At 41.2% G+C, this 26,918-nt stretch overlaps 1 protein-coding gene across 8 annotated transcripts in view; it reads left to right on the top strand.

The window, feature by feature from the left end:
• Window positions 1–26,918, top strand: part of raph1a (Ras association (RalGDS/AF-6) and pleckstrin homology domains 1a) — a 193,889-nt gene that overhangs the window by 129,087 nt on the left and 37,884 nt on the right. For 7 of the 8 annotated variants that reach the window (XM_041200367.1, XM_041200362.1, XM_041200361.1 and 4 more), the window contains 4 exons: window positions 8,304–8,378; window positions 16,242–16,319; window positions 18,084–18,243; window positions 25,683–25,804. In XM_041200367.1, the coding sequence (XP_041056301.1) occupies window positions 8,304–8,378; window positions 16,242–16,319; window positions 18,084–18,243; window positions 25,683–25,804 (435 nt within the window). The remainder of the gene's footprint in view (window positions 1–8,303; window positions 8,379–16,241; window positions 16,320–18,083; window positions 18,244–25,682; window positions 25,805–26,918) is intronic. The other variant, XM_041200366.1, reaches the window with a different exon arrangement.

The raw sequence follows: 26,918 nt of genomic DNA, 5'->3' as shown, positions 1-26,918 counted from the left end.
CATGAATGAAAGAATGAACCAGGCTACTCAATCCATTAGGAGTATCATAGTCAAATCCATTCTGAACATGCACATTTTTTCAGCAATAGATGGTGATTAGAAGTGGGCATTTTGTTAACCCCCAGGGTTCAGCAGGTAATTGTTATGATCGTGATTCTGACCAACTCCTGTACTAAACAGGTGTTAAGTATCTTGGTGTATAAGAGATATTGGATTTTAACATTTATGTGTCCAAATTAGGTTTTAGTCAGATTATAGGTCAGGATAAATGAAGAGGGAGGAGGAAAATGGGTGGATGTTCTGGCCTTTGTTTATTTTAAATAATGCATGCTTCCTTTTGGCCACTCAACAGAACAGTAACAATGCAGGGAAATAAGTGCTGTCAACTTGGCATCACAGACTTGGGTAGCGATAGATGACAGAAGTCCTTTAGCCTCAAATGGGAGAGAATAGCACCAGTTATTAAAACTCAAAACTCTTCTCCCCCATTTGAAGCCAATGACCCCATCTCCCATTGTTTGAATGGACATGGCTTTAATAAGAGTAAACTGGTTTAATAAGAACAATTTGCAAATTATATTATTACTTGTCAAGCATTCGATAAAATTGATCTGCCTGGTCTCATTTAATGAAAACCTTACCCTGTTCATCTCTGGTTTGGTACTTAACCGCTCCCAAACTGCTTCTGTTAACTAAGCTCTCCTGCCTTCATATTCCAAGGTAAGTGCTTTACACATGTTCTGCTGTTGCAAAGAAATGTGAAATCCTTGATTGTAAATGGCAGCATTGCATCTGTTATATGTTCAGCTGAGCAACTTCACTACATCCCAACTCAACTAGCCAGTCTCAAAGCTGTGATCCAGGACTAACCTATTAGCCTGTGTTACTTAGAAAAAATAGAAAATAGGAGCAGGAGTAGGTCATTTGGCCCTTCGAACCTGCTCCACCACTCAATATGATCATGGCTGAGTAAGACTAATTGGTCAATTTAATACATCCACTTCATTTGCAAGAAATATAAGCAATAAAAGTAAATAATTAGCCATAGTCCACAAAGGACCATAGGCATCTCTGTTCATTCTCATTTATTACCTTCAGAGATAAACTAGGAAAAATTGACAAAGTGCTGCTGCTCTCCCTGAGAAATTGGAGCATCACAGTTTGGGTTTCATGCCTTTTCATTGAACTGCATAGAAAGGATTTTGTGACTGAGTCATGCTTAAGTATTGTTTTGACGCATTGAATTTATGTAACTTTAAAATAATAGATTGAAGGTACATATTAAAACCAGATGGGTCTGTTTGTAGAATGTCTCGGTTTATAATCTGTTTCAAATTCATACATTTGAGATGCCCTTTCTCATCCTGGACCACCTTGTCCCCATATGTTTTGAAATACTTTTAAGTTCCTGCCCCAAGGGAATGAGGGATTTCTGGTACTTTTATAAATTGTCTGCTGCCATATCACTGAGGAGGAAGTTAGTATCATAGCACACCCTTGGCTGGGAACACAGGACAAATAGACACATGGACAATTGAGATTTCAAACAAGAGACTGTGAGCTACGTTCTTGACCTCGGATCTGGGAGTGTAAATGTAGGCCAATATTTACAGTTAGAATTCCTTAGGAAAGGTAAGGCTAAAAACCAAGTTAGTGAGTCCACAAACTGGACTGGCTGAGATTGAGCTGAGTAAACAGAACTTGCTTTTATCTATTATTTATATATTCACTCATTCAAAAAAAAATCGTTAAAAACTGAGAGAACCACAGAAGGACATTACAATTGGCTTGGATTTCCACTCCAGATCGCTAATGCTTTTGCACACACACTGAGCTTTGTAAATCTTACAAATTTGTTTACAGATGAGGAACGACCATTTGCGAGAAGTATATGAATCCCCAGCATGAAGTGATGCTTTCAGCAAGGGAAGTAGCAGCCCCTTACCCAATGCTCAAAAAAACCCATAAATGTTCACGATATAACTTTTTAGTCAGTTGCATGTTTGATGAAAAAGCCAGCGTTACCTGTGCCTCTGTTATCCAGTTGAGGATGATGTGAACATCCATGTGCTGCAAGATACAAATGATAAATCGGTTGATATTGTGATTTAACATCAGCAATCAGTCAAATTTGAAGCATCTTTGCAGCTTGATGGGTTGGTGCCCCATACATGCTGTCAGAAGTGCAATTTTGCAAAAATATTGCTGATTCCCATCTGTTTGCAGTTTTGCTCTTTCACCCAACCCCTTTGGCAGTGATGCTAGAGTTCTTCCATTCCTTTGGGAGATGTTTAGCCTTTGCTGAGTCACAATTCACTAATTTTGAAGCTCTCAGTCTGATGAAGCTTAATACACCAATGGAAATAGTGTTCACTGAGTGCTGTGTGCCATCTTCCACTTAATTTATCCTCTCAACTTCCTCCAAATGTAGTGACAGTCTTCACCTACCAGTACATCACTCTGTGTTGCACAATCAAATGTTTGGCTGGACAGAACGTGGAGTTATATTGCTGACTGTCAGAGAGCAATGGACACCATGACATTTCCCCCACACCCACTGTCACGCTATTAAAATCAAGTGATGGTATTGATTTGCTGTCTTCATGTAGAGCATTATGTTTCATGTAGATGAATGCTGCCCTTTTGTAATCATCTGTCCCAGTTTAAGCTGGTGAAAAGCACTCCTTTAGTAGTGCATTGACAGTGTTTAGTTACTGTGCGACAATCCAAGATTTAAATTGAGAGAAAAAATAACAAATTTTGTAGAAGTTCTGTTAAGAGCATACCAGCTGCTGTGAAACATCAAGTTGAAACTTTCTCTGAGCCTGGTAGTACTGGCCTTCTAGATATCGAATAGTAATTCACACTGCAGGTATCAAACATATAGAAGCTAATCTATCATGAAGTTATATTGGGTATTGATCTAGCAAGTACATTACTTGGAATTCTTTCTCACTGGGAATTGAGCATTTTGAATACATATAATCAGTGGTTTCTAGCATACTGTAAAAATGTGACAGTAAACCCTGATCATTGTTGAAGTATTACAAAGTATTTTCAGCACAGAAGTAGGTTATTTAGCCCCACTGGTCCAAGCAAATACTTATACTTTGCATGAGCCTCTTCCCGTTCTTCTCCACCTAACCCCCATCAACATGTCCTTCAATTTCTTTCTCCCTATTGTGCTTATCTAGCTTCTCCTTAAATATAGCTATACTGTTCACTTCACCTACTCCCGTGGTAGTGAGTTTTCGCCACTCTTTGCTTAAAGAAGCATCTCTAAATTCCCAATTTTAATTTATTAGTGACCGTCTTATATTTATGGCCTCTAGTTTTAGTCTCACTTGTATGTGGAAACATCTTCTCTAAGCCTACCATATCAAATCCTGTCATCTTAAGGACTTCTATTAGATAACTTGTCAGTCTTCCCCTTTTCTAGTGAAAATAGCCCCATCCTGTTCAATCTCTCTTAATAAGTATATACCCTCAGTTCTGGTAGTATTCAATTTTTTGCACCTTCTACGGTGCCTTTACATCCATTTTTAAAAGATGGACACCAGAGTGTACAGTACTCCAAGTATGGCCAAACTGAGGTTCTACACAAATTTAACAGTGTTTCTGCTTTTCAGTTATATCCCTCTGGAAATGAATCCCAGTGCTTTGTTTTTTAATTACCTTGCTAATCTGGGCTGCTACTTTGTGAAACTGTGTGTGTACCCTAGATCCCTTGGTTCCTTTACCCCATTTATATACTTATTTTCCAAGGAGACTGTGATCTCCTTATTCTTTCAACTGAAAAGCACTACATCATAATTATTTTAGGGCATGTAATTGGCAAATAAACGTCAACATTCTCAAATTTATTAATGCCTTCCTTTATTTTGCTGGTCTCACCTGTATTAACAACACTCCCCATTTGGAGCCATCTGTAAATTTTGAAATTAAATTTCCAATTCCTGTGTCCAAATTGTTTACATAAATGGTCAGCACTGATCCTTGTGGAACACCATTCCCCACCAATTGCCAATCTAAGTACCTTTAATCCGTGCTCTGTTTTCTATTTTATAGCCAGCTTGCTACCCGTTTGGCTGCTACTTCCCTGACTCCAAATGTTCTGACCTTGGTCGTAAGTCTACTTAACCAGTTCACCTTGACAGAGGAGGGCAATGGGCCTTTCATAAGAGTGCAACTGTTCACATCCTTTTCCAGATAAACCTAGCGGCGTACCAACAATATATTTTCATATATGCTTTTCTGTCCTGTATTCTGCCATTTGCACAGTGACAAGTTAAGCGCCGAGTACTCTCAGTCACTGGAAGTTGTAATTTTTTTTTTTGAGGACTGCTCTGTTAGATTTCCCTGTGCTGCTGCTTCTCCTAATGGTGCCAACTTTTAATACATGGTTCCACCTTACCTGAGTGAGTCAGCCAGCTTGAGTTTCAACCCAGTTCTGTTCTTATCCAGTACACCATGCTGTATTTTTCTTGAACACTGAATTACGTTAGTGCAGTAGGTCAGTGAGCCAAGTACAATTAGTGCAAGTGAGTTGCTTTTTAGGTGATGGAGATATTCTTTTCAGCTTTACTGCAGATCGTTTCCTGATTAGTTCACTGTGCCAGGGAGCAATGCTATTGTCACTAAAGTAACTCCTTGCTGTGTTGCATTGTGAAGAAATCAAAAAACACACACTCCCTCAATACTTAATTTTGATTTACTATTGTATAAAATATTGCAAAGCAAATAAAACACCTCAGTTGGCACAGCATATGCTCCATTTCATAACCGTTGAGATTTAAAGATGCAATTTGGAGCAAATCCCAAGGTCTCTTCTAAAAGTCAGATTCAGTAGAGACTGTTCTCCCTGGTCTCTGGAATAATTCAGTTCAAAACAGTGATGAAAAGCACCATCTGTTGCTTGGCAACAGTTTGTAATCATGAAGGAAAACTTTTAACATGAAAAGGATATTCATCATTCCTTTCTGATGAGGGAGATCCCAAGTTCTCTCCAAAGATAAATTACATTCACACAAACCAAAATTAACTGTCGACATTTATCCTTTACTTATAAAGGACATGTTCTGCCTATTTTCTGCTGGCTTTTCTACAATGGAACCTGTTCTCTATTGTTCACCTGGGACATTGCCCCCTTGGGTATGCTGCCAAAGCAGCTAAGTTTCACGTGTATGCCTTCACACTCATTTTCAGCTAACTATTTCAAATTGGAAACCATCAAAGCCAAAGCTGAACTCTTTACTACAAAAACTTACATTGGTATAACGCCTTTAACATAGCAGTGCCCTGCTTCACAGCAGAGCAGGCAAAAGGTGACACTGAGCCAAAGGAGATGCTATCAGAACAGGTGACTAAAATAAAAGCAAAATACTGCAGATGCTGGAAATCTGAAATAAAAATAGGAAATGCTGGAAAAGCTCTGCAGGTCTGGCAATAACTGGAGAGAGAAACAAAGTTGACATTTCGAGTCCGTATGACTCTTCAGAGCTGAAGAGAGGTAGAAATGTGATTGGCTTTATGCTGTTGAAGAGAGGGGGTGGAGCAGGCAGAGCAAAATAGGAGGTCAGGGATGGGTTGTAGGTCAGGAGAAACTAAATTACAAAAGGCAAAGGGAGTGGTAATAGTGTTAAAGACTAAGGCAGATGTTCATTGTGACCGAAAGGTCAGATGGCAGAATGTGTTAATAGCAGAACAAGGGTCAGCACTTTCTGAAAGCAAAATATGCGAGCAAGTTGCAAACTGGCCCTTGGGGAGGGTGCAAAAAAATCAAAATGGAGGACAGAGCTCATGGTCTGAAGTTGTTGAACTCAATGTTGAGTCCAGAAGGCTGGAAAGTACCAAATCGGAAGATGAGGTGCTGTTCATCCAGTTTGCGTTGGGCTTCACTGGAACATTGTAGCAGGCCGAGGACCGAAAAGTATGATGCCACCACCAAACACAACTTCCCCTCCCCTCCCGTCAGCATTCTGAAGGGACCGTTCCCTCCATGACACCCTGGCCCACTCCTCTATCAGCCCAAACATCTCATCCCCTTCCTACAGCACCTTCCCATGCAATTGCAGGAGATGTAACTTTACCTCCTCCATCCTTACCCTCCAAGGCCCCAAACACATTTACAGGTGAAGCAGTGATTCACTTCAATTTAGTCTGCTGCATTTGCTGCTCACAATGTTGTCTCCTCTGCATTAGGGTATTACTATTCCAGTAGCGTAACAACAATGCTGCCATGCTGCTTATCAAGGAAGCTTTACACTTTATATAAACTGTGCTACACCTGCCCTCTTGAGTGTTTGTTGGCACTGGGTGATTGAAATAGGAAACTTTCTGTTCCCCTGCCAAGAATCTCCTCACCTTGACAGTTGCAAAATTAAATGCAGACTGGAAGATTGCTTTGTGGAACACCTTTGTTCAGCCTGCGGTTAAGCTGGTAAGACATCCTTAGGTAAATATCATTAGTGGGAATCCTGACTCACTTTGGCCTGTTCCCCTAGCTCAGGGACACAGATGCTGTGTTCTGGCTGAGTTGAATCAACTTGATATCGATCAGGAATCAATCCTGGAACCTACTGGTTTGTAGTGTCGAGTTCTGCGCTGCCTATTGCACTTAGCAATTGAGTCATCAGGAGATGTGGAGATGGGAGTTTTGTTTTGGGATATGTTTGTATTTGTGTGAAGTACAAACTCTCAGTGCATCTTTGGAGCAAATGAAACTCGGCGTAGAGAACTGAGGTTCATTTTCTGCTAGTGCCAAACAAATGAAGCAGGAACAAGTAGATCAAGAAAGACCAGCCGTCAATATTGAGGGATATAGCAATGGCTTTTATTAGCAAATAAATAAAAGAATGGTCAAAGAAGGACTGGGGCCGCTTAACAATGTAAGGGACTTGAGAATGAGAAATTGTTGGATACGTTCAAGTACTTTGTCTTAGTTTTTAAGAGGAAGTTGGAAGTGGAACTGTAGGTATACCTGAAGACGATCCTGAAGAGCCACACTAGAGATGAATATTCGAAAGAAAATAATTTAGTTCACTAGGACTAAGTAATGAAGTCTCCAGATATCACACCCTGAATAGAGAAGTAAGCAGAGACTAATCCATTTTCCAATAATCTTTGAAAATGGGAATTATCACTGGGTGGCAGCAAACTGTTCTGTCCTGTTCAAGAGTGGGGTAAAGGGATAAAACTAGAAATTATCGACTATTTAATCTCTAGTGGGTTTTGGATAAATTTCTCAAGGACATCGTGCAGAATTAAAGTAGTGTTTATTTAAGACATGCCTAATCAGGGACAATCAGCATGAATTTGTAAAGGGCAGACTGTGTTTGATTGAATTCATGTATTTTATTGAAGAAATTACAGTTTGTGGTCAAAGGGGATTGGCTGTACATTTGATAAAATGCCACATAAGAGACTTGTGCATATTATCAGACCAGGAAAGCATGGCAGGTTTCTTTGGGTAAAGATTATTAGTGAAACTGTTGTGCTTTTTTTACAACCTGCCAGCTTTAAAGTCATTCCTACTGACTTTTTAAAAAGAAATTCAATTCTGGTTCTCAAGCTGCTACAATGGGATTTGAACTCGTTCAATACTCTGTATTACGATTCCAGTAACGTAACAACTATGCTGCCATGCTCCTTATCAAGGAAGCTTTACACTTTATATAAACTGAGCTACACCTGCCCTCTTGAGTGTTTGCTGGCACTGGGTGACTGAAATAGGAAACGTTCTGTTCCCCTGCTCAAGAATCTCTTCACCTTGACAGTTGCAAAATTCACCAAGAAAAGTTGCAAAGCCTCTGTTTCCACTCATTGCACTTTCTACCAGGGACCTGTAGATAGTGATCCTGCTTCCTTCCTAGTGATAGGGAGGCCAAGTATCTAAAACCAGATAACTCTACACAGGCTGGCAATCAAAGTATAGCTGGTCAACTTGACTGAGTTCCATATGGGTAACGCACTTAGCCTTCGGGTGACCCAAGATGAATATCGGGTGTTTCTCGCCCAGGACACTTAAGGACCTGGATGTATGATGGCTTCCAAAGATCTCGTTTGGGGCGATGCACAGTGCTACATCATAGTATAACATTCTAGTAAGGTGTGTGTTTGAATATATCTGATCTTTAAGAAATATATATGTGTCTTTCCCTGTAAAGAGTTGGTATCAAGTGGTTTGCTGCTGAATTGCTTTTCTATAATAAATAGGTTGCTTTTTTATTCTATGCTTGCACACTTCAATTTTATTTTATCACTGCACTGATTTATTTCTCTTTTTCTTTATTTCCTGCACCAAGCATTCCTATCTGGACAGGGAAACGTCAATCATTTTGAGAAACATAGCTGGGAAACCTTCTCATTTGCTGACCAAGGTGAAGCGTATCTTCCAACCTGCATGTGATGAAACCCTGTAGGTAGAATGAGTAACCCTGTGACTTGTTGCCAATCCCATATCCTCGTTAATATTTATATATCAGGAATCTTTTTGATTTCCCTTTTCCTCAATCCCTTGCAGTATATTGACCAAGCTGTTGTTATTGACCAGCTTGTGTTACTGTGTCTCTTCCAGTAATTGGCTTGTTTGTTAACACTTCCTGCTTGTGACCCACCCCTTTCTCTGATGATGAACGGAAAGTAGACTTTGTTTTGAGCTCTTTTTGTATTTGTGTATTTCAGAAACTTCCAATTAATCAGGTATCTGCATGAGAGCATGACTAGTGCCTGCACGCTATCTCTTGTTACCCTTTCAGTGCACTTCCTGGGTAACTCGAAGAGGAGTTTTGCTCAGTTTTTACAATCAGCTCAGCCTTTGTTTTTGTCATTCTAGCAATGTATTTTGAATTGTGTGCATGTTCATTTATACTTCAAAAATACAAAAAAAATGACAACATGCAGTGTGCCCAGAGAAAGATCAGTAGAAATACTCTGTGAAATTTATTGGTGCTAGCAAATTAACAGCACATGATTTAGCAAAGCTCCAACTTCTTGACATCCAGAAAGTTTTTAAAGATCGAGCACTGTACCGATATAGCTTGTGCTGATTTGGTCTGCAGTGAGTTCTCCAACTCTCAAAACAAAGACACAAAATTGTACCAAAACTTCACTGATGGCTGCAAAAGCTATAAACCACATGGAGCCCTACCGAGCAAATATCTGAGAATTCCCAACGGCTGAAATGTTTGCCAAAGTTAGCACCACATTGATATCCCAAATGATGATTGCTATAGCTCAGAAATGTGGCCTCAATGGGACCTAGAACTATATCAGTTAAAACTCAGTTATGTGATTGCACTATTCTGTGGTGCCAGTTCTTGTTTTATGAGATTCCACTTTTGAACTTTTAGTGGTAGGGCACAATCACAGAATCTTTACAGTGCAGAAGGAGGCCATTTGGCCCATCCAGCCTGCACTGGTTCTCTGAAGGAGCATTCTACCTAGTTCAATGGAACCCCTGCCTTATCCCGGTAGCCTTGCACATTCTTTCTTTTCAGATAGCAATCCAATTACCTTTTGAATACCTCAATCGAACCTGCCCCAACCACCCTCTCAGGAAGTTAGTTCCAGGCTCCAGCTACCCTCTGGGGGAAATTTTTTTCCTCACATTATTATTATTATTATTCCTTTTGCCAATTATTTTGAATCTGTGTCCTCTAGTTCTTGATACTCTTTTGAGTGGGAACAGTTTCTCACTATTTACCCTGTCCATACCCTCAGGATTTTGAATACATCTATCAAGTCTCCTGTCTCCAAGGAAAACGGTCCCGACCTCTCCAATCTATCCTGATAGCTACAGCTCTTTATCCCTGGAATCATTCTTGTGAATCTCCTCTGTACTCTCTCAAATGCCTTCGCATCTTTCCTCAATATGGTGCTCAGAACTGGATGCGCTATTCCAGATGATGCCTAATTAGTGTCTTATATAAATTCAACATGACCTCCTTATTCTTGTACTCAGTGCCCCTATTAATAAAGTCTAAGATACTATATATTTTATTAACTGCTCTCTCAACATGCCCTGCCATCTTCAATGACTTATGAACATATACACCGAGGTCCCTCTGTTCTTGCATCTCCTTTATAGTCTATCCCTTTATTTTATACTGTCTGTCCATATTCTTCCTGCCAAAATGAATCGCTTCACTCTTCTCTGCATTGAACTTCATCTGTCACTTGTCTGCTCAATTCACCAACATGTCTTTATCCTTTTGAGTTCACGACTATCCTCAACACAGTTGACAACGTCCCAACCTCCCTATCATCTGCAAATTTTGAAATCACGTCCTGAACACCACAGTCTAGGCCATTAATATATATCAGGAAGAGCAAGGGCCCCAATACTGAACCCTGGGGAACTCCACTACAAATCTTCCTTCAACCTGAAAAACAACCATTTATCACTACTCTGTTTCCAATCTCACAATTTCTTATCCAACTACCTACTTTCCCTTTTATTCCAAGAGCTAGAATTTTGCTCACAAGTCTGTTGTATGTATCAAATGACTTTTGAAAATCCATATAAACCACATCAACAGTGTTGCCCTTATCAACCTTCTGTTACCACTTTTGAAAAAAAAACTCCAGTAAGTTAGTCAAACATGATTTTCCCTTAATGAATCCATGCTGGCTTTCCGTAATTATCCTGCACATGTCTAAGTGACTATTGATTTTGTCCCGAACTATAGTTTCCAGAAGATTCCCTACCACTGAAGTCAAACTGGCTGGTTTGTAGCCACTGGCTTTATCCTTGCACCCCTTTTTGAACAAAGATGTAGCATTCACAATTCTCCAGTTCTCTGGCACCACCCCTGTGTCTAAGGAATGAGACAGATTTGGTGACACTAATAAACTTTCATTGGTTCAAAGTTTTAACTCAGATTTAGATGGAAGGTCCAGATTGGATGCTTCACTTCTTGTTTAATAAGCTGACATAGCTTCCTTGTTGGCCTTTTTAAGATTAAGGTATTTATTACCTGCTGTTGAACTTGGCCGTACAGACCCAAAGACCTGGGTTCAATTCTTGATGTGTGAAGATTTAGTTGACCTCAGCTGGGGGAGCAGTTCTGATGGGGTTATCTGGACCAAGGAGGTGAAGAGTCATTCAGGCCTTCCACTCTTGCTGGAAGGTTTGTGTGTGGGAAATGTAAGCTGTGAAGACTGGGCACAGCTATAAGTCTGCCAGTTGTGCATCGGCTCTCAAATGGTCATTTGGGGTGAGATGCCAGAAGATGACCAGGGCCTGTGGACAGCTGCAACAAGACTTGGCAATTTCAGGCTCATGGGGTTTAGGAAATAGAATGGAATAAATTAAATGAGGAAGCTGATTGAAGGCAAGAGATCCAGAGGAATTTCATCACACCAAGTTAAGAGTCCATTATTTAATTTTTTTTTTAAAAAGCCTTTTTGTTCTCTTCCCGAATTTTGTACCATTTTCTCCTACTTCCTTAGGCTCCCTTCTCCCCTCTGCACCACACACAAGCCATTCCTTAAGCAAGATGGCAGTCAGCAACTTATTCCCAAGCTTCTGCTGCGTAGTCTGTTGCTAAGAGGTAACTTGCATTGGTAAGTGGGCTCTGCTTTTCTCTCTGTCTTGCAGTAGTGTCTTTCCCTGTGCTTGGTGGCTCACTTGACTACCACACAAGCATCGGTAGACCTAGAACCTATATTCTGACCCCAGAGTAATATCTAAAGCAACTAGAAATTAGTTTGAAAGCTCTGTGGGAAAGCCTGTTGGGCACAACCTATCTATTTATTGAAAATGATTTCCCTTGATCAGAGTAGTTAATAGATCTGGTCAGTTTAAATAACTATGTCCTTAGCATCCTGTTGAGCCAGTTATTGGGTTAACTAGAACTTGAAAAATCTCATTATTTATTTCAATTGATTGGACTATGTTATTGAGCATGGAATGAAATGTAGTTTGTGGGAATAAAAATAGAGCTTTATAGATTTTGGATTTTTTTTTCCATTTAATTATGGAATGTGGGCATTGCTGTCAAGACCAGCAATTATTGCCCATCCTCAACTGCCCTTGAGAAGATAGTCATGAGCTGCCTCCCAGAGTCACTGTAGTCTGTGATGAAGATGGTCCCACATTGTTGCGAGGTAGAGTTCCAGGATTTTGACCTACCAATGATGAAGACATGCTATACTTCCAAGTCAGGATGATGTGTGACTTGGAGGGTAACTTGCAGGTGGTGGTGTTCCAATGCGCTTGCTGTCCATGTCCTCCTAAGTAGTAAAGAAGGATTTGGAAGATGCTGTCAAAGAAACCTTGGCCAGTTGCTGCAGTATATCGTCTGGATAATTCACACTTCAGCCATAGTGCAGTGCTGATGGAAGGAATTAATGTTTAAGATGGTGCATGGGATGCCAATCAAGTGGACTGCTTTGTCCTGGATGGTGTCAAACTTCTTGAGTGTTGTCGAAGCTTCACTCATTCAGGCAAATGGAGAGTATTTCATCATACACTGGATTCGAGGCTCGTAGATGGTGACAGGCTTTGAGGAGTCAGGGGGTGAGTTACTCGCTACAGAATTCCCAGCCTCTGACCTGCTATTGTAGCCACAGTAATGATGTGGTTGGTCCAGTTAACTTTCTGGTCCCCCAGGATGGAGGGGGATTTGATGATGGTGATCCTGGTGAATGTCAGCAGGAGGTGGTTAGATTTACTTTTGTTGGAAGTGGTCATTGCGTGGCACTTATCAACCAACCCAAAATGCATGTGAGCACAGGCTATTTCATTATCTGAGCAGTTTCAGGAACTGAGAACTGAATGCTCTGCCATCATAAGTGTACATTTTGATGTTCTAAAAATATTTTTTTGGTGTTCCATTTCAAGAGCCTGCTTTTTTTTTTGAGCAGCTGTCAGGTGTGTGAGAGGACTCCCCAGGCGACTCCCCTTTCCTTGATTTTGTCACCTTCCTGTGAGGAAGTGCTGACTGGCTGAGATTGGGAACTTGACACATGGAGAATTTAAAAGAAGAGTCGAAGAAAAATTGCTGCTGCAAACTGCCCAAATAGGTCAATGGAGCTTTTACTATTTGTACACGAAGGTGGTCTGTAGGATGGCTGGGGCTTGTGTAGTTAAGCTTATTGACCTTGAATAGCAAAGATGTGGGGGTGGTGGGCAGAGAATTTGCAAGACTTCCCATTTGTCCAGTTTACCATACTTGAACCCTCTTTGTGTGGCTGATGTTTGTGTTCGACTGGGTTTAATTATTCTCATTGCATTTGGCCCATGTCAATATTAGTCACTTTTATGACAAACCAGCACCCATGATAATCTATTTTTTGCAGGAATTGAACACCTTCCGTAGAGTTGGAGACAGCTGGTTAGAAATGCACTGCCAGAGCCCTCGCTGCTCAAAATTGGCCTATATTTTCCCCATCCCCAAGCAGGGGTAACTTGATCAATCCCTGGAGTTTTTTCTTTGTTCAGCATGCTGGTCAACTTGCTGTCAGGAGGAGCGGCCACCAGTGTTAAGCAATTGAAACTTATTATTTACTACATTTGCAATGAAATGAGAATGTTGGTAACAGATCTCCTAAGGATATAGACAGACTGGTGAAATGGGCAGACACGTGGCAGGTGAAATTTAATGCAGAGGTGTGAATTGATTTACTCTGGTAGGAAGAATGAGGAGAGGCAATATAAAATAAGTGGTGCAATACTATAGGATGTGCAGGAACATTAAGATCTGGGAGTTCACGTACACACATTGTTGAAGGTGGCAGGACCATATTGAGACTTGCCTGAGCAGCGGAGGTTAGCTGAGCCAGTATTGGGGTCTGCCCCCCAACCACGCTCAATACGTGAGTACACAATGCCCTGCGGAATCAGAGTTAAATGCCTTGGGAAAGAAAGTGAGACAAGCACTTTGCATAGATTCTTCCTTTCTGTTAGCTCAGCAGGATGTTAACTGGACATCTGGGTTTTTTTGGCTGGGATTGATTCAGTTTTTGTATACTGTGTCTCCACTGTCTGAAGCTAAATTTAAACAGAAAATCGGATTATATTAGATTTTGACAGTACAGTTAGCTGTGTGTTTGCACCAGCTGTTTGACTTGTTAACATTTGCAGGTGGCCGGTTGTTACACTCCATGGACAGAGCTCCATGCCAGATACATGCTGATTTGAGAATAAGATGTCATTTATCATGCAGACATTTTTGACCCTAGCAGCCATCTTGTTGACAAGTTTAGATGCCTTGGATTTACAGCCCTGGCTCAGAAGTTGGCTCCATGATGTTTTAAGCAAATCTTTACAGGAAACATATTCCCCTCCTTTCCTTTAAACATGATCAACTTCAGAAAATGGAGAGTGGATCCTCTGTTGGATTAGTTGAAGAAATCGGTGAACTATGTGAATGAAGCTAATTCTCATCTTGTGTTGGGTTTATTGATCTCAGCTGGGTGGCAGTGTGGTTGCTAAAATTGGCCTCGCAGTCCATGAACTCTCTGTCCAGCGACACCATCTGAGAAGAGGGATTATGGAAGCTGATGAACAGCAAGCTCAGTTATGATGCACCCCATGGTGAAAGAGTTTGCTAATACACACAATGATTGACATTGCAGGGTGTTGGAGATCAATTGGTGCCAGCAAAACCTTACCCTAGCAAGAATTAGTGCCTTCAGAAGGAAAAGGGAGAAAATTACCAAACAAATTCATGGTGGGGGATTTTTGACCCATGGTCCCTTTTTCTCCAGGCAATATCTCTGAACTGAGCAAACTGAATGCTTGATGATTCAAGCGAACAGAAAATCAGAAATGTATCTTTTAAATATGCAGTATAAGATGTCATTGCATTCTGTTAACTGTTCAATTTTGTATTTGTTTTAAATGGTGAATTGCATTTCCTCTCTCTCTTGCCACTCAATCTCTCACCTGTCCCTTAAGCACTCCCCTAAGGCTACTGGCAGTGCAGCTGCCTGGCTGTCCCTTCAGGAGGTATGCCTCAAGGGAAGAGAGAGCCCCACCTTTTTCCCTTACACACAACTATCTAGCTAGCACCAACAGATGGTCAGGGAAACACCACTTCCGATTTGTACACTTCAAGGAAGGACAGGCTGTAGTCTGCATACAATTTACAGTTATGGATAAGGATACCTATATTAAAACATTATACTTTTGGTTCTGATTATCGGTTCAATGCATGTAACTTGTTGACACACATCAATTAATTCCCTTTGAGATTTGAGACTGGGACTCCCCAGAGGCCTCTGGTCTCAAACAATAATGCACAGAAGTTGATGGTTTGCAAAAGCAACATTATAAGAATCCCATTGTGTTCCAAAGTGACTGCACCTGCTGTGTCTGACATTATCTAACTGGCAAGTGATGAATGAACGTCACCGGTTTTTAGCCACATATAATGTAAAATTAAAAAGGGAGGTGGGGGGAATTGATCATTTCTCTAAAAGCAGCAGTGTTAGCGCAGGAGCCTGCTGCTGAGGTGTTTTTTGCTCTTTGCTTAATTAGGTTCTCAGCCAATAGCTTGGGCACTGTCATCACGTTAGCAACAGAGTCTTTTGTGGTGTGGGATTATGTTTATGATGGGTAGATCCCTCAACTATCCCAGCTGTTGCTGTCAGTTGTGCACAACACAGCCTTGTTCAAACCAAAGCTTTGTCAGAATACCACTTTGTGCCATACTGGAGCATGCAGGTAAACTGATATAACGTGTTTTAAAGCATGGTTTTCGTGGATGATCATTTGAAGTAAGAGTGATGACAACTGAAACCAATTTTACCTTCTTAACTTGCTGATTTGCCCCTTGTAAATATGCTTTTCATTACAGATTTAAAAATTGGGTGTATAAATTTTGTAATTGTTAAGTTATTGGTGCCTTGAATGCAATTGGATGTGAATAGTCTGGTCAACAGCAAATGCAGTTTGTTCCCTTGAGACTAAGTAAAACAAAGGGGAAATACTTTGCAAAATTCTAATGGATGTGTGATTTTTATTTCCTAGTTCATTTTATTCTATAAATGGGAGGAAGGCTAAAAGCACTTGTAGTGAAGGATATTTGCGAGAAACCAATTCTTTGGTGACATCCAATTAGAGGTCCTGTGCGATGCTGCAAGACTTAAGGACGTTGATTGAAATGTGCCCTGAGCTTACTGCACAGTGGTGGTTGGTCAGAGAAAGCTGCTTTCACATGCTGTCTGTAAGGTGTGTTCCCCTGGTGTATTATAGTATCCTGATTCGTCTTAATTTTCTCACCGTGTACCTACAGGAGGAGCAGGCTGCGAGGCAGAAAGCAGAAAAAATAAGGGTAGCGTTGGAGAAGATCAAAGAGGCACAAATCAAAAAGGTAAGGGGTGGCAAGCAGCAACGGAAAATTAGTTCAGGGTGCAAAAAATCAAACAGAAAACACTGCCATGCCAGTCAGCACCTGTGGAGAAATGTTTCGACAATTGTTCCACATCTGATTTTTTTTTTCATGGGTTGAGAGCATTGCCGGCAAGGCCAGTATTTATTACCCATCCCTGATTGCCCTTGAGAAGGTGGTGGTGAGCTGCTGCCTTGTACTGCTGCAGTCCATGCGGTGTAGGTACACCCACAGTGCCATCAGGAAGGGAGTTCCAGGATTTTGACCCAGTGGTGGTGAAGGAACGGCGATATAGTTCCAAGTCCGGATAGTTTGTGACATGGAGGGGAACTTGCAGGTTGCGGTGTTTCCATGCATCTGTTGCCCTTCTCTGTGGTAGAGTTTGTGGGTTTGGAAGGTGCTGTCGAAGGAGCCTTGATAGATTGGTGCAGTGCATCTTGTAGATGGTACACACTCCTGCCAGTGCATTAGTAGTGGAGGGATTGAATGTTTAAGATGGTGGATAGGTGTATCAATGATAACCGGCTGCTTTGTCTTGGATGATGTCGAGCTTCCATGACTAGAACAATGCTGAATCCACCCTGACTAAACTGCAAAGTGCCCAAATTCAGCACCAGCTCCTATTACAGAGCCATTGGAAAAGAGGATCCATAATCTGAACAGCAGCTTTCTCACAAAATGGCAGTGCAAATGTAATTGCTTGCCAATTCCCCATTCACACCAGCGGGGTTCAGCCTCAAACATATCCTGTGTGAACTGAATTCTGGACGAAATTTAACAAAGTTTTAAAAAAAAAAAAATCTCCACAACTCAAACTTTTCTCCCCCACTGTATAATTCATAGCAACTGCAGTCAGCAGGTATCTGGTCTGATAGTCTGGGGATGGGAAGAGACATAGTGATCTCATCTGCAAGCCTACAGGCAACAGAAAACACACTGGTGCTCCTGCACCACAACTCAGGATTGCAAATGGCAATGTAGAGCATTGACAGACCATTCAGACAATATGAATTCACTCTAGATACACGTTTGGACATAATTATCTGGCACATGACCCACCACCAGTGCATGCCCGTTATATATGGGTGCCCACAACCTTACATCATCAGATTTCTTTTTTTTTTTTGTTTACTAGCACATAGGTGTCAAGCACTCGACCTGTGGAACAGTTTTATCCACCTCTGCTGTACGGCCTGAGATGTGACACAAATCTCTTCGGGGTATTCAAAATATTAAAACTATTGAATCCGAGAAAAGGGTTCAGTGAATATGAAGGCGAGAAGATAAAAGCAAAATACTGCGGATGCTGGAAATTTGCAATAAAAATGGAAAATGCTGGGAAAACTCAGCAGGTCTGGCAGCGTCTGTGGAGAGGGAAACAGAGTTAACCTTTCGAGCCCATATGACTTCTTCAGAGCTAATGAAGGCGAGAAGCATAGCCACACTTACTGGGGGTTTAGTTTGAAACTGTTATTTTCAACCCCACTTGATTCTGCTTGATACAAAATTACAACTTAACTAATAAGTGTTTATTTCTATATTTAAACAGTGTGGGTGATTAGATATTTGCCGCTACTCTGAAAACAAGGTAAGTTACAAAATATGTTTGTAGTATTAGTGTCACTGTAGGGCTGCAGAGTTTTCTTATGGGAAGGTAGATCAGGAGAACTGATAGGTATTGATATTTGTAGGTGGTGAAGGAGAAAGTCCACCTGTTTGATTAATTGTCTGATCCTGTCCTCACAGTTGGTGATACGGGTCCACATGTCTGATGAGAGCTCCAAAACGATGATGGTTGATGAAAGACAAACAGTCAGGCAGGTGCTGGACAATCTCATGGATAAGTCCCACTGTGGATTCAGCTCAGATTGGTCACTGGTGGAGACAATCCCAGAACTTCAAATGGGTGAGTTGGTGGGGGCTGAGCAACCTGCTATCTATCAGGTGTTGTAATGTTTTGGAAGTTATTTGCTGGGTAAGTGCATTCAGAAAATGTTTACAGACCTTCAATTTTCCTTTTGCCCTTTCTTCCTATCAACTGTTTAACCATTTCTATAGACAGTACCAATGAACATGTACAGTCACCAGGCACCTTTGTTATGTTGCTGTCAGTGTGCAATGAGAATTGCACCTAGGCCAATACATTTTACTGTTGTATGATGCTTTTTAACTCATTACCTTGAATTGCTCCTGCTGCTAGCACCAGTGACAAACCTATACTACACCTGTGTTACACAGCTGAAAATGCTCTTTTCCTGGCACAATTCAAGTTTGAATGATAGAATCTAGAATTGTCCTCAGTTTGAAGTTGACAGAATGTGAAAATTCTGTAATACCCATCATTGTACATTCTAATCCTAGTGGCAGGGCTGTGTGTGCATGCTTTGGTTTTCTAATATAATATTGAGAGCAACAGTGACTTGTGGTTATAAAATCTCAACTGGGCCCACCAATAGCAATCTTACTGAAATAGTGTGCGTAATGCCACTCAATGACTCCCGAAACTTGACCCAGCGCCAACTGAATGAAACAGTTTAAATCACATTGCGAAAAGCAATGGATTTTTATAAGTGTCATCAAATATTTTAAATTCAGAATTCTATACATGCTAAGATGTCAAGTTAACAGTATATTCTTTCACGCACGTTAACAGGTCAAACTTATTGGTTTCTTAGAATCATTTGCTTTGGAGAATCCCATGTGAAAGAATGATACTTTGTCCAGGTCATAAGGCTGTCCTATTACAACCCTGAAATTCAGTTCTTGGAATATGGGTTCAAGTTACACCCCAGGATTTGAGCATCTGTTGCAGTATGAAGGGAGTGCAGCACTGTCTGAGAGGCTGTCTTTCAGACGAGGTGTTAAAATAAGGCCCTGTCTGCTCTCTCAAGTGCACATAAAAGATCCCATGGTACAATTTTGAAGAGCAATAACGAGAGCTATCTCTATTGTCCTGCCCAATACTTTCCCCTCAATCAACATGATACAAACAGATTATTTGGTCATTATCACATTGCTCTTAATGGGAGCTTGCTGTGTGCAAATTGACATTCCAGCAGTGACTACATTTCAATAAGTACTCCATTGGTTGTAAAGCACTATGGGATAGTGTGTAGTCATGAAAGGCACTGTGTAAGTGCAAACTCTTTTTTGGAATACACTATTGTATGATTAGATATTGGGCAGTATGGTGCACCCCTCAACACAAGCTGTTCAGATCACTTAAAGGAGTGGCCAACTCCACTACAATTCAGAATTTCCAAGACAGCTCGATCTTGTAAGACAACTTAAATTTCATTCTGGAGATACAGGAAGCAGAAATGTTGCTGTACAGTCAGGTTCTGGAGCCAAATTGTCACCTTTGTAGACTGAGGATGTGTTGCCGTCCTACACTTTTTAAACATCCTTGCTGTGCTCTGAAGGTGAAAATAAATTCCTGCATAAGACTTGCACCGGAGCTCCATTGTGTGTGTGCTCCAGATAGTAATTACAAAGAGATGAGGGAAATTAAAATTTAAGACATTCATTTTGTAATAAACCAAATTAATATATCTAACCCTTTGGGTTTTCTTTGTGGATTGTCCATGTAAATATATCCCATTACTTGGCATATTTTTGGGTTATTCCTGACTCATTCTGCTGTCTGTGATGGATAGTCTTCATTTCCCAGTTATGTTTATCCACTTCCCATGACCTAATTAAAAAATTGTGGGGCTTTTTGCACAATGGTATCTTTGTGTCAGGTAGATCTCGGGTAATCCATATAAGAGGGATGGTCTCCATGCACCCCATAAGTGCTGTATTATGGAAAACGAACAATTAAGGTGGCATTTACACTTCAACATTAGCATCATTCAAAGTGGTTTTGTGCCAACAATGAGCAACTGTGTAAATCAGAAGCCAGGGACTGCCCTAAGCTGGGATTGAGCTAGAGGGAGACTCTCTTCCGGGGATACTCATTGCACTTCGCCACAGTCAGATCAGGCTCTGTAAATAAGTTTGCAGCCAAATCCTTTATTCATGATCATAGTCGATGATTAGGCCATGGCTGTTTTTGGAAATATGCGCCTCTATTGCGTTCTTGGTTGTCACTGGTTCTAAAGCTTCACGAACCTCAGTAACCTATTTTATTCTGTGAGACACCTTGTCCTCCGTTGCAACATTATCTCTTTTGTATGCACCCATTCTCGTTGAGGTTAGGCACATTGCCGCTGGACAGATCGTAGCTCCTAAACTGCCTGGTTTGCTGAACAAGTTAATTCAGTGCCTGATGTATTGACCAATGTAGAAGGGAATACCCAAGATTCAGTCGCTGGCATGTACTGAATTAACCAATCTCAGCTGGAATGGCCGTACGGGTTCTTTGATTGGCCACTGTATCCATGGACTAGAAAGCAGAAACCATTTGGGTTTCCTGCTACTCCTACTCGAGTGTGTGCATCTTTGGATTTAGTGATGTCAGGATCGGATCTGGTTTCATGTCCTACAAGGTCAAGTACTGATATTCAATGTTAACTCACCCAAGTTGCCATTCTTCCTAGTTGTGTCTAGACAGGTTGCAGATGGCTACAGAGAGAAAAAATGGGGAGGTTGAGGGCAGCAAGAGAATGATCCTTGTCCTCTTACTCCTTTGTGCTATGTTTTCAGTTGCGTTATGGAACTGACTGTCGTGCAGGCCCCACAGTACAGCCCATCCAAATGTTTGGCTCTTCAAAACCAAGTCCTGTAATCCATTCTCTTCTATCCTAGTAGAACAGTTTATCACAATGTTAGATGTTGTCCATTTAAAATGGAATGTCATATTTCAAGATTTTTTTTTCAATAAGTAAACTTGTGATTAAATTATATTTCATATTGTACTGGGGTGGTTGGTGAGTGAATCTACACAGGTTTAGAAAGTGATGGCTACACCACTGAGAAGGAGGGGAATGTGAACTGTTCATGAGCCAGACAATGGAGAAGTCTGTACAGTGACCAAGCAATTGGTTAGCAAATAGTTGCCTCAATTACCATGAGGACAGCTCTGTTTCCGACACGACATGAGATTTCTGCAGAGAATATAGTCCTTAGTTTGTTTGACAGGCAAGTTGGTGATTCACTCCTTGGGGAAGGGTCTGAAGCACACTTCCTATCCTCACCCCGACCCCCCCCCCTCCTCCTGGGATCAGAATTAAAAAATAATTAAAGGCAGTCAATTTTTAATAAAGAATTAAAAGAAATAATCTCTCACATGGAAGTTAAAATGCAGGAAGGTCAGTTTTTGCAATTAGAAATTTTCTAGAAATAAAGAATTGCAAAAAATGTATCCGTTATTTTTCCTCATTTTTACAGAGGTGGTAATTTGGATGAAGTAGACCAGATTTTTAATAAACCGTTACTCATGTTTCCTCATTTTTGTCTGTAAAATAAAATATGAGCAAATTTGGCCTCCTCGTTTCATTTAAGTATTTCTTATTCCATCTCTGAAAAGACTATGGAGGAAGTGCACATGATGGCACTTGTGATAAAGCACAATATTGTGTTGTACTATCATATAACTAGGTATGAGGCAAGATTAGGCACACTACTGAACATAAAGGTGCTCAGAAATAAAAATAGATAATGCTGGAAATACCCAGGTCAGGTGGCATCTGTGCATTGAGAAACACAGTTTAAAATTTGAGGTCTGTGACCTTTTCATCAGAAATGGATAATGTTATTGGTGAAGTAGGCTTTAAGTACGTGCAAAGATAGGGGAGAGAAAAAAAACACCAGGGAACATCTGTGATAGGTAGAATGTAGGAGAGAATAAATACAAAAGGGGATAATGGTACAAGGCAAAATAGGGTGGTGATGAGGAAAGTAAATAAAAGATGTATCTAGAGAAGGTGTGAATGGAAATAGTGGAATCATTACTGATAACAACTATCGTTGATTATGATCTGAAATTGTTGAACTCCGTGTTGAGTCTGGAAGGTTGATTGAAAGATGAGGCGCTGTTTCTCCAGCTTACATTGGGCTTCAGTAGAACTATGTCGGTGGCTGAGGACGGAGGGGTCAGAATGGGAGCAGGGCAGGGAATTATCATGGCAGGTGACCTGAAGTTTGGGGTCATGCTTGTAGCCTGAACAGAAGTGTGCTACAAAGCAATCACCCAATCTACATTGTTTAAACTAGCAGAGATGGTATACTAACTTGAAAACGGTACAAGTGAATTGCTGCTTTCACCTGAAAGGAACATTTGGGGCCCTGAACACCGGAAAGGAAGAGCATGAAAGGGCAAGTTTTGCATCTCTTGCATTTGCAGGGAAAGGTGCTGTGGGAGGGAGAGGTGAATGATTGAGGAGGGACTAAGGTGTTGCAAAAGGAATGGTCCCTTCAGAATATTGAAAGGGATGGGGAGAATGTTTTTGATGGTGACATCACACTGGAGGTAGCGAAATGGTGGAGGATGATCTGTTGATTGTGGAAGGTGGTGGGTTGGAAGGTGATGATTAAGGACCCCAACTGTGGTCTTGGGAGGGAGATTATAGGGTAAGAGTAGAAATGCAGGAAATGGAATGGACTCAGTCAAGGGTCCTGTCAGCCATGAAGAGGAAAGTTTGGTTGATGGAGGAAAACCTATTGGAGGCACAGCTGTGGGAAGTGGCATCATTAGTTCAGATACAACAGAGAAACTGATGGAATGAAATAGGGTTCTTGTAGGAGGTGGGTGGGAAAAAGACAGGAAACAAGAAGGGGGTAAGAGTTAGTGATGGACCATTTGAACACATGGGAAAGGTGGAAATTGGAATCAAAGTTGATGAAATTTTTGAGTTCAGGGCGAGTGCAGCACAGATATACAATAGTGGAAACAGAGGTGAGGGAGGGGGGCCTGAGTAGGACTGGAACAAAGGCAGTAAACCATGAGAAGGCAAACACAGTTGCAGCTTCCATTGCAACACCTTTTATTTGTAAGAAGTGAGTGGATTTAAAGGAGAAGTTCCAATAGGTGGAGACGAGTGGTGGTTGATGGGGACTGGTTGGGCCTCTATTCAAGGAAGAAGCAGAGAGTGCCCAGATCATCCTGGTGAGGGATGGATGTCCATGGTGAAAAGGATATGGTTAGGGCTAGGAAGCTGGAAACTGTTGCATTGGCAGAGGATGTCAGGAGAGTTGCATTGACTGAGGATGTCAGGAGAGTTGCATTGACTGAGGATGTCAGGAGAGTTGCATTGACTGAGGATGTCAGGAGAGTTGCATTGACTGAGGATGTCAGGAGAGTTGCATTGACTGAGGATGTCAGGAGAGTTGCATTGACTGAGGATGTCAGGAGAGTTGCATTGACTAGGCTGAAGTGACGGATTTACCAGGACTGTTAGTGGATCTTGGGAAGGAGGTAGAAGTGGATTGTGTGGAGTTGGAAGATTATTAGGCTGAAAACTGAGGATGAAAGATCTCGAGGTCAGTGACAGTCTTGGAAATGATGGCTTGAGATGGATGATGTCATGCCTGCAGTTAGCCATAAAAAGATCTAGAAAGGGTTAAGGAGGGGTCCAAGTGTAAGAAGAATCCTGAAGACCGGAGAAAGTGTTCACTATGGAGGAGGAAGACTCCTGGCCAAAGAAGTGGGTATGGAGGAATAAAAGGGAGGATCAGAGGAGGGTAGTGAAAATATGGCAAAGGGTACATACAAACAAGGAACAGGAATGGGCCCTCAAGCCTGCTCTGCCACTTAATAAGATCTTGGCTGATCTGATAGTAACCTCAAATCCGCATCCTACCTACCCCCAATAATCTGTCAACTCCTTGCTTACCAAGAACCTATCCACCTCTGCCTTAAAAATATTAAAAGATTCTTCTTCCACTGCCTTTCCAGGAAGAGAATTCCAAAGACTCACCACTCTCTGAGAGAGAAAGACTTGCCTCATCTCTCTTTTAAATGGGCGACCCTTTATTTTTAAACAAAGACCCCCAAGTTCTAGATTCTCTCACAAGAGGAAACATCTTCTCCACATCCACCCTGTCAAGATCCCTCAGGATCTTTGTTTCAACCAAGTTGCCTCTTACTCTTCTGAACTCCAGCAGATACAATCCTAGCCTGTCCGACTTCTCCTCGTACGACAACCCGCCCATTCCAGGTATTAGTCTGGTAAATCTTCTTTGAACTGCTTCCAATGCATTTTCATCCTTCCTTAAATAAGGTGACCAATACTGTACACAGTACTCCAGATGTGGTCTCACTAGTGCTCTGTATAACTGAGGCATAAGATTGAAAGAAGGAATGGGGTCAGAGGAAAGTGAAGGGGAGGAAGGATTCAGAGGGACATTAGTTTGAGAGTTGTTGACGCTTTTGATGCTTGACACCTGAAAGGAAGAAAAGTTTTTTTTGTTAAAACACCAGATGAAGCAAAGGATGAATGCAGCTATGGAGATAGAGAGTCGATGCTGCTGAAGAAAGATTGAGAACGTGCATGTGGCAGTGTACGGCTCTCAGGCTGCAGTGGTTCGAATCTTGGGTGGATCAGGAACATGAAGGGCAGAATTTCAGTTGCAATCCATGTGGGATAAGTTGAAGCTAGAGACAGTTGCTAAGGAAAGAGATGTGACTGTGAAAGTGAGTTTTGATAGATACCTGATCAAACACAAGGCGGGAACAGAAAGAACAGTGAAGATGTAGAAGTAGAAACGTGGGAATCCTGTCTGAGAGAAGAGCAGTACATCATTGGGCATTCCTGGAAGGAAAGTGGCAGTGAGTTAAACACTAGTATAAAAACGAAATACTGCAGATGCTGGAAATCTGAAATAAAAACTGGAAATGCTCAGCGGTTAAGACAGCATCCATGGAGAGAGAAACAAAGTTAACATTTCAGTTCTGTGACCTTTCATTGAGGTCAATTAATTTTATTTCCATCTAGCTCACTAAGATCTGAAGTGGATCTGGCCCGGTAGTCCCTGGCATTCACTGATCCATTATTCTGCAGCACTCTGGTGAAAATTGTCTATGAAAGCTGTAGAGATAAAGTTGATAGTTTCTGGACAAACTGTAGAGGGGCTTAAAACTACTCTGGGATGGGTTGCAGGGTTTATACTTTCTCCAGAACCCTATTGTGACAACTGATTCTAAATTGTTAAAAGGCTACCTTATCAGCAAGTGGCATGTCCAAACCAACACTGTCAATAGTTCTTGAAGCATTCTGTTTCTAAATGGTACAAACTGCAAAAGGACTAGATCAGCCCATAACATAACTTTGCTAGCTATCAATAAAATTTGATCAGTTCACTGGTTCTTTGTTTGTTTAGTTTTCTTCCTCTTCATTGCTGTGTACCAACAGTTCTTCAACTGTAGTGTTCCCTCGAGATTCTTATATTTTTCTTTTAATTTAGAGCGAATCTTTGAAGATCACGAAAACCTGGTGGAGAACTTGCTGAACTGGACTCGAGACAGTCAGAATAAGCTTATGTTTACGGAACGCATTGAGAAATACGCACTTTTTAAAAATCCACAGGTATGTGAAGCTTCTGACAAGTGATAGACCTTAACAGTTATGTAGAATTACTTCCTTATTTGCCATCCTGTAGACTACTTACATTTATTCTCCACTGGCGTCTTAATCAATTTGGTTGTCTTAAATTATTTTCACAGTGCTTATAACTGTCTTTAATCTTCTCGTTTTATTGTCATGCAGATTCCAAGATGTGGAATGTAGAGATGTCAGTTCACATGACATCTACAAGTCACAAGGGTTTTGCAGTCTTACTTCATGACACAATATGTTCTTTCTTTGAATTGCTGCTTTATCATTCATGGCTGGGCCGTCTATAATTCTTGATGGATTTAAAACCTGGATAAGTTCCGTGCTCCCTTGCCTGGAGCATAGGAATGAGCAATTAGAATTGAATATTAGAGTTGAATGGAAGTTGTGACATATTGTAGTGGCCAGAACAAATGACTTGTCCAGTTGTTCAGGCTCTTGCCTCAAATCTTGTGCTCTGAGGTTCAAAGTCCTTGCTAGAAGCCAGGCATACAGTAAACTTCCTCCATTGCATATCTGAAACTGTTTGAGTGCAGAATGCTTCAGCTCCCTTGACACAATGTCATTAATTGTAGCTTGTGTATTGTTTTTTTATTTTTAGCCAAAGCCAACTTCATGTTTTTCTGTTATCCTTGGGTTCCTCTATGAAATGAGTTTGGGAGAGTGTCAGATCAATTTGTAGCAAACATACTGCCACAGCCTAAACTGGCATTAATTGGCAATCACATTCAGGAGCCATGGGATGGCTGGTGTGGGAAATGGAAATGTAATACATTAGAAGACACTCTTCTGAAGTTGGGAATGAGGCTTATTGTTTTGGACGATGTAGAAGGAACAAAACTCCACAACTATCCCTTGCTGTGATGCATACATTGGGAGTGTCTGATGGGGCCAGTGTAGAGAGAGCTTCACTATACCTAACCCTGGGCTGTACCTCCCCTAGAAGTGTTTGATAGGGACAGTGTACCATGCTGCCAAATAGTGGGAGAATGATGGCGTGGTGTGTTGGTGATGCCCGGAGTGAGTACTTAGTGGTAGGAAGGGCAGTCAGGATGTACAAAAATGCTGGCCTTACCAGCAATACCCA

Source organism: Carcharodon carcharias, chromosome 12, assembly GCF_017639515.1.
Source record: "Carcharodon carcharias isolate sCarCar2 chromosome 12, sCarCar2.pri, whole genome shotgun sequence".
NCBI classification, from domain to species: domain Eukaryota; kingdom Metazoa; phylum Chordata; class Chondrichthyes; order Lamniformes; family Lamnidae; genus Carcharodon; species Carcharodon carcharias.
Note: the sequence above shows the minus strand (reverse complement) of the source record. Positions and strands in the feature narration are given on the sequence as shown.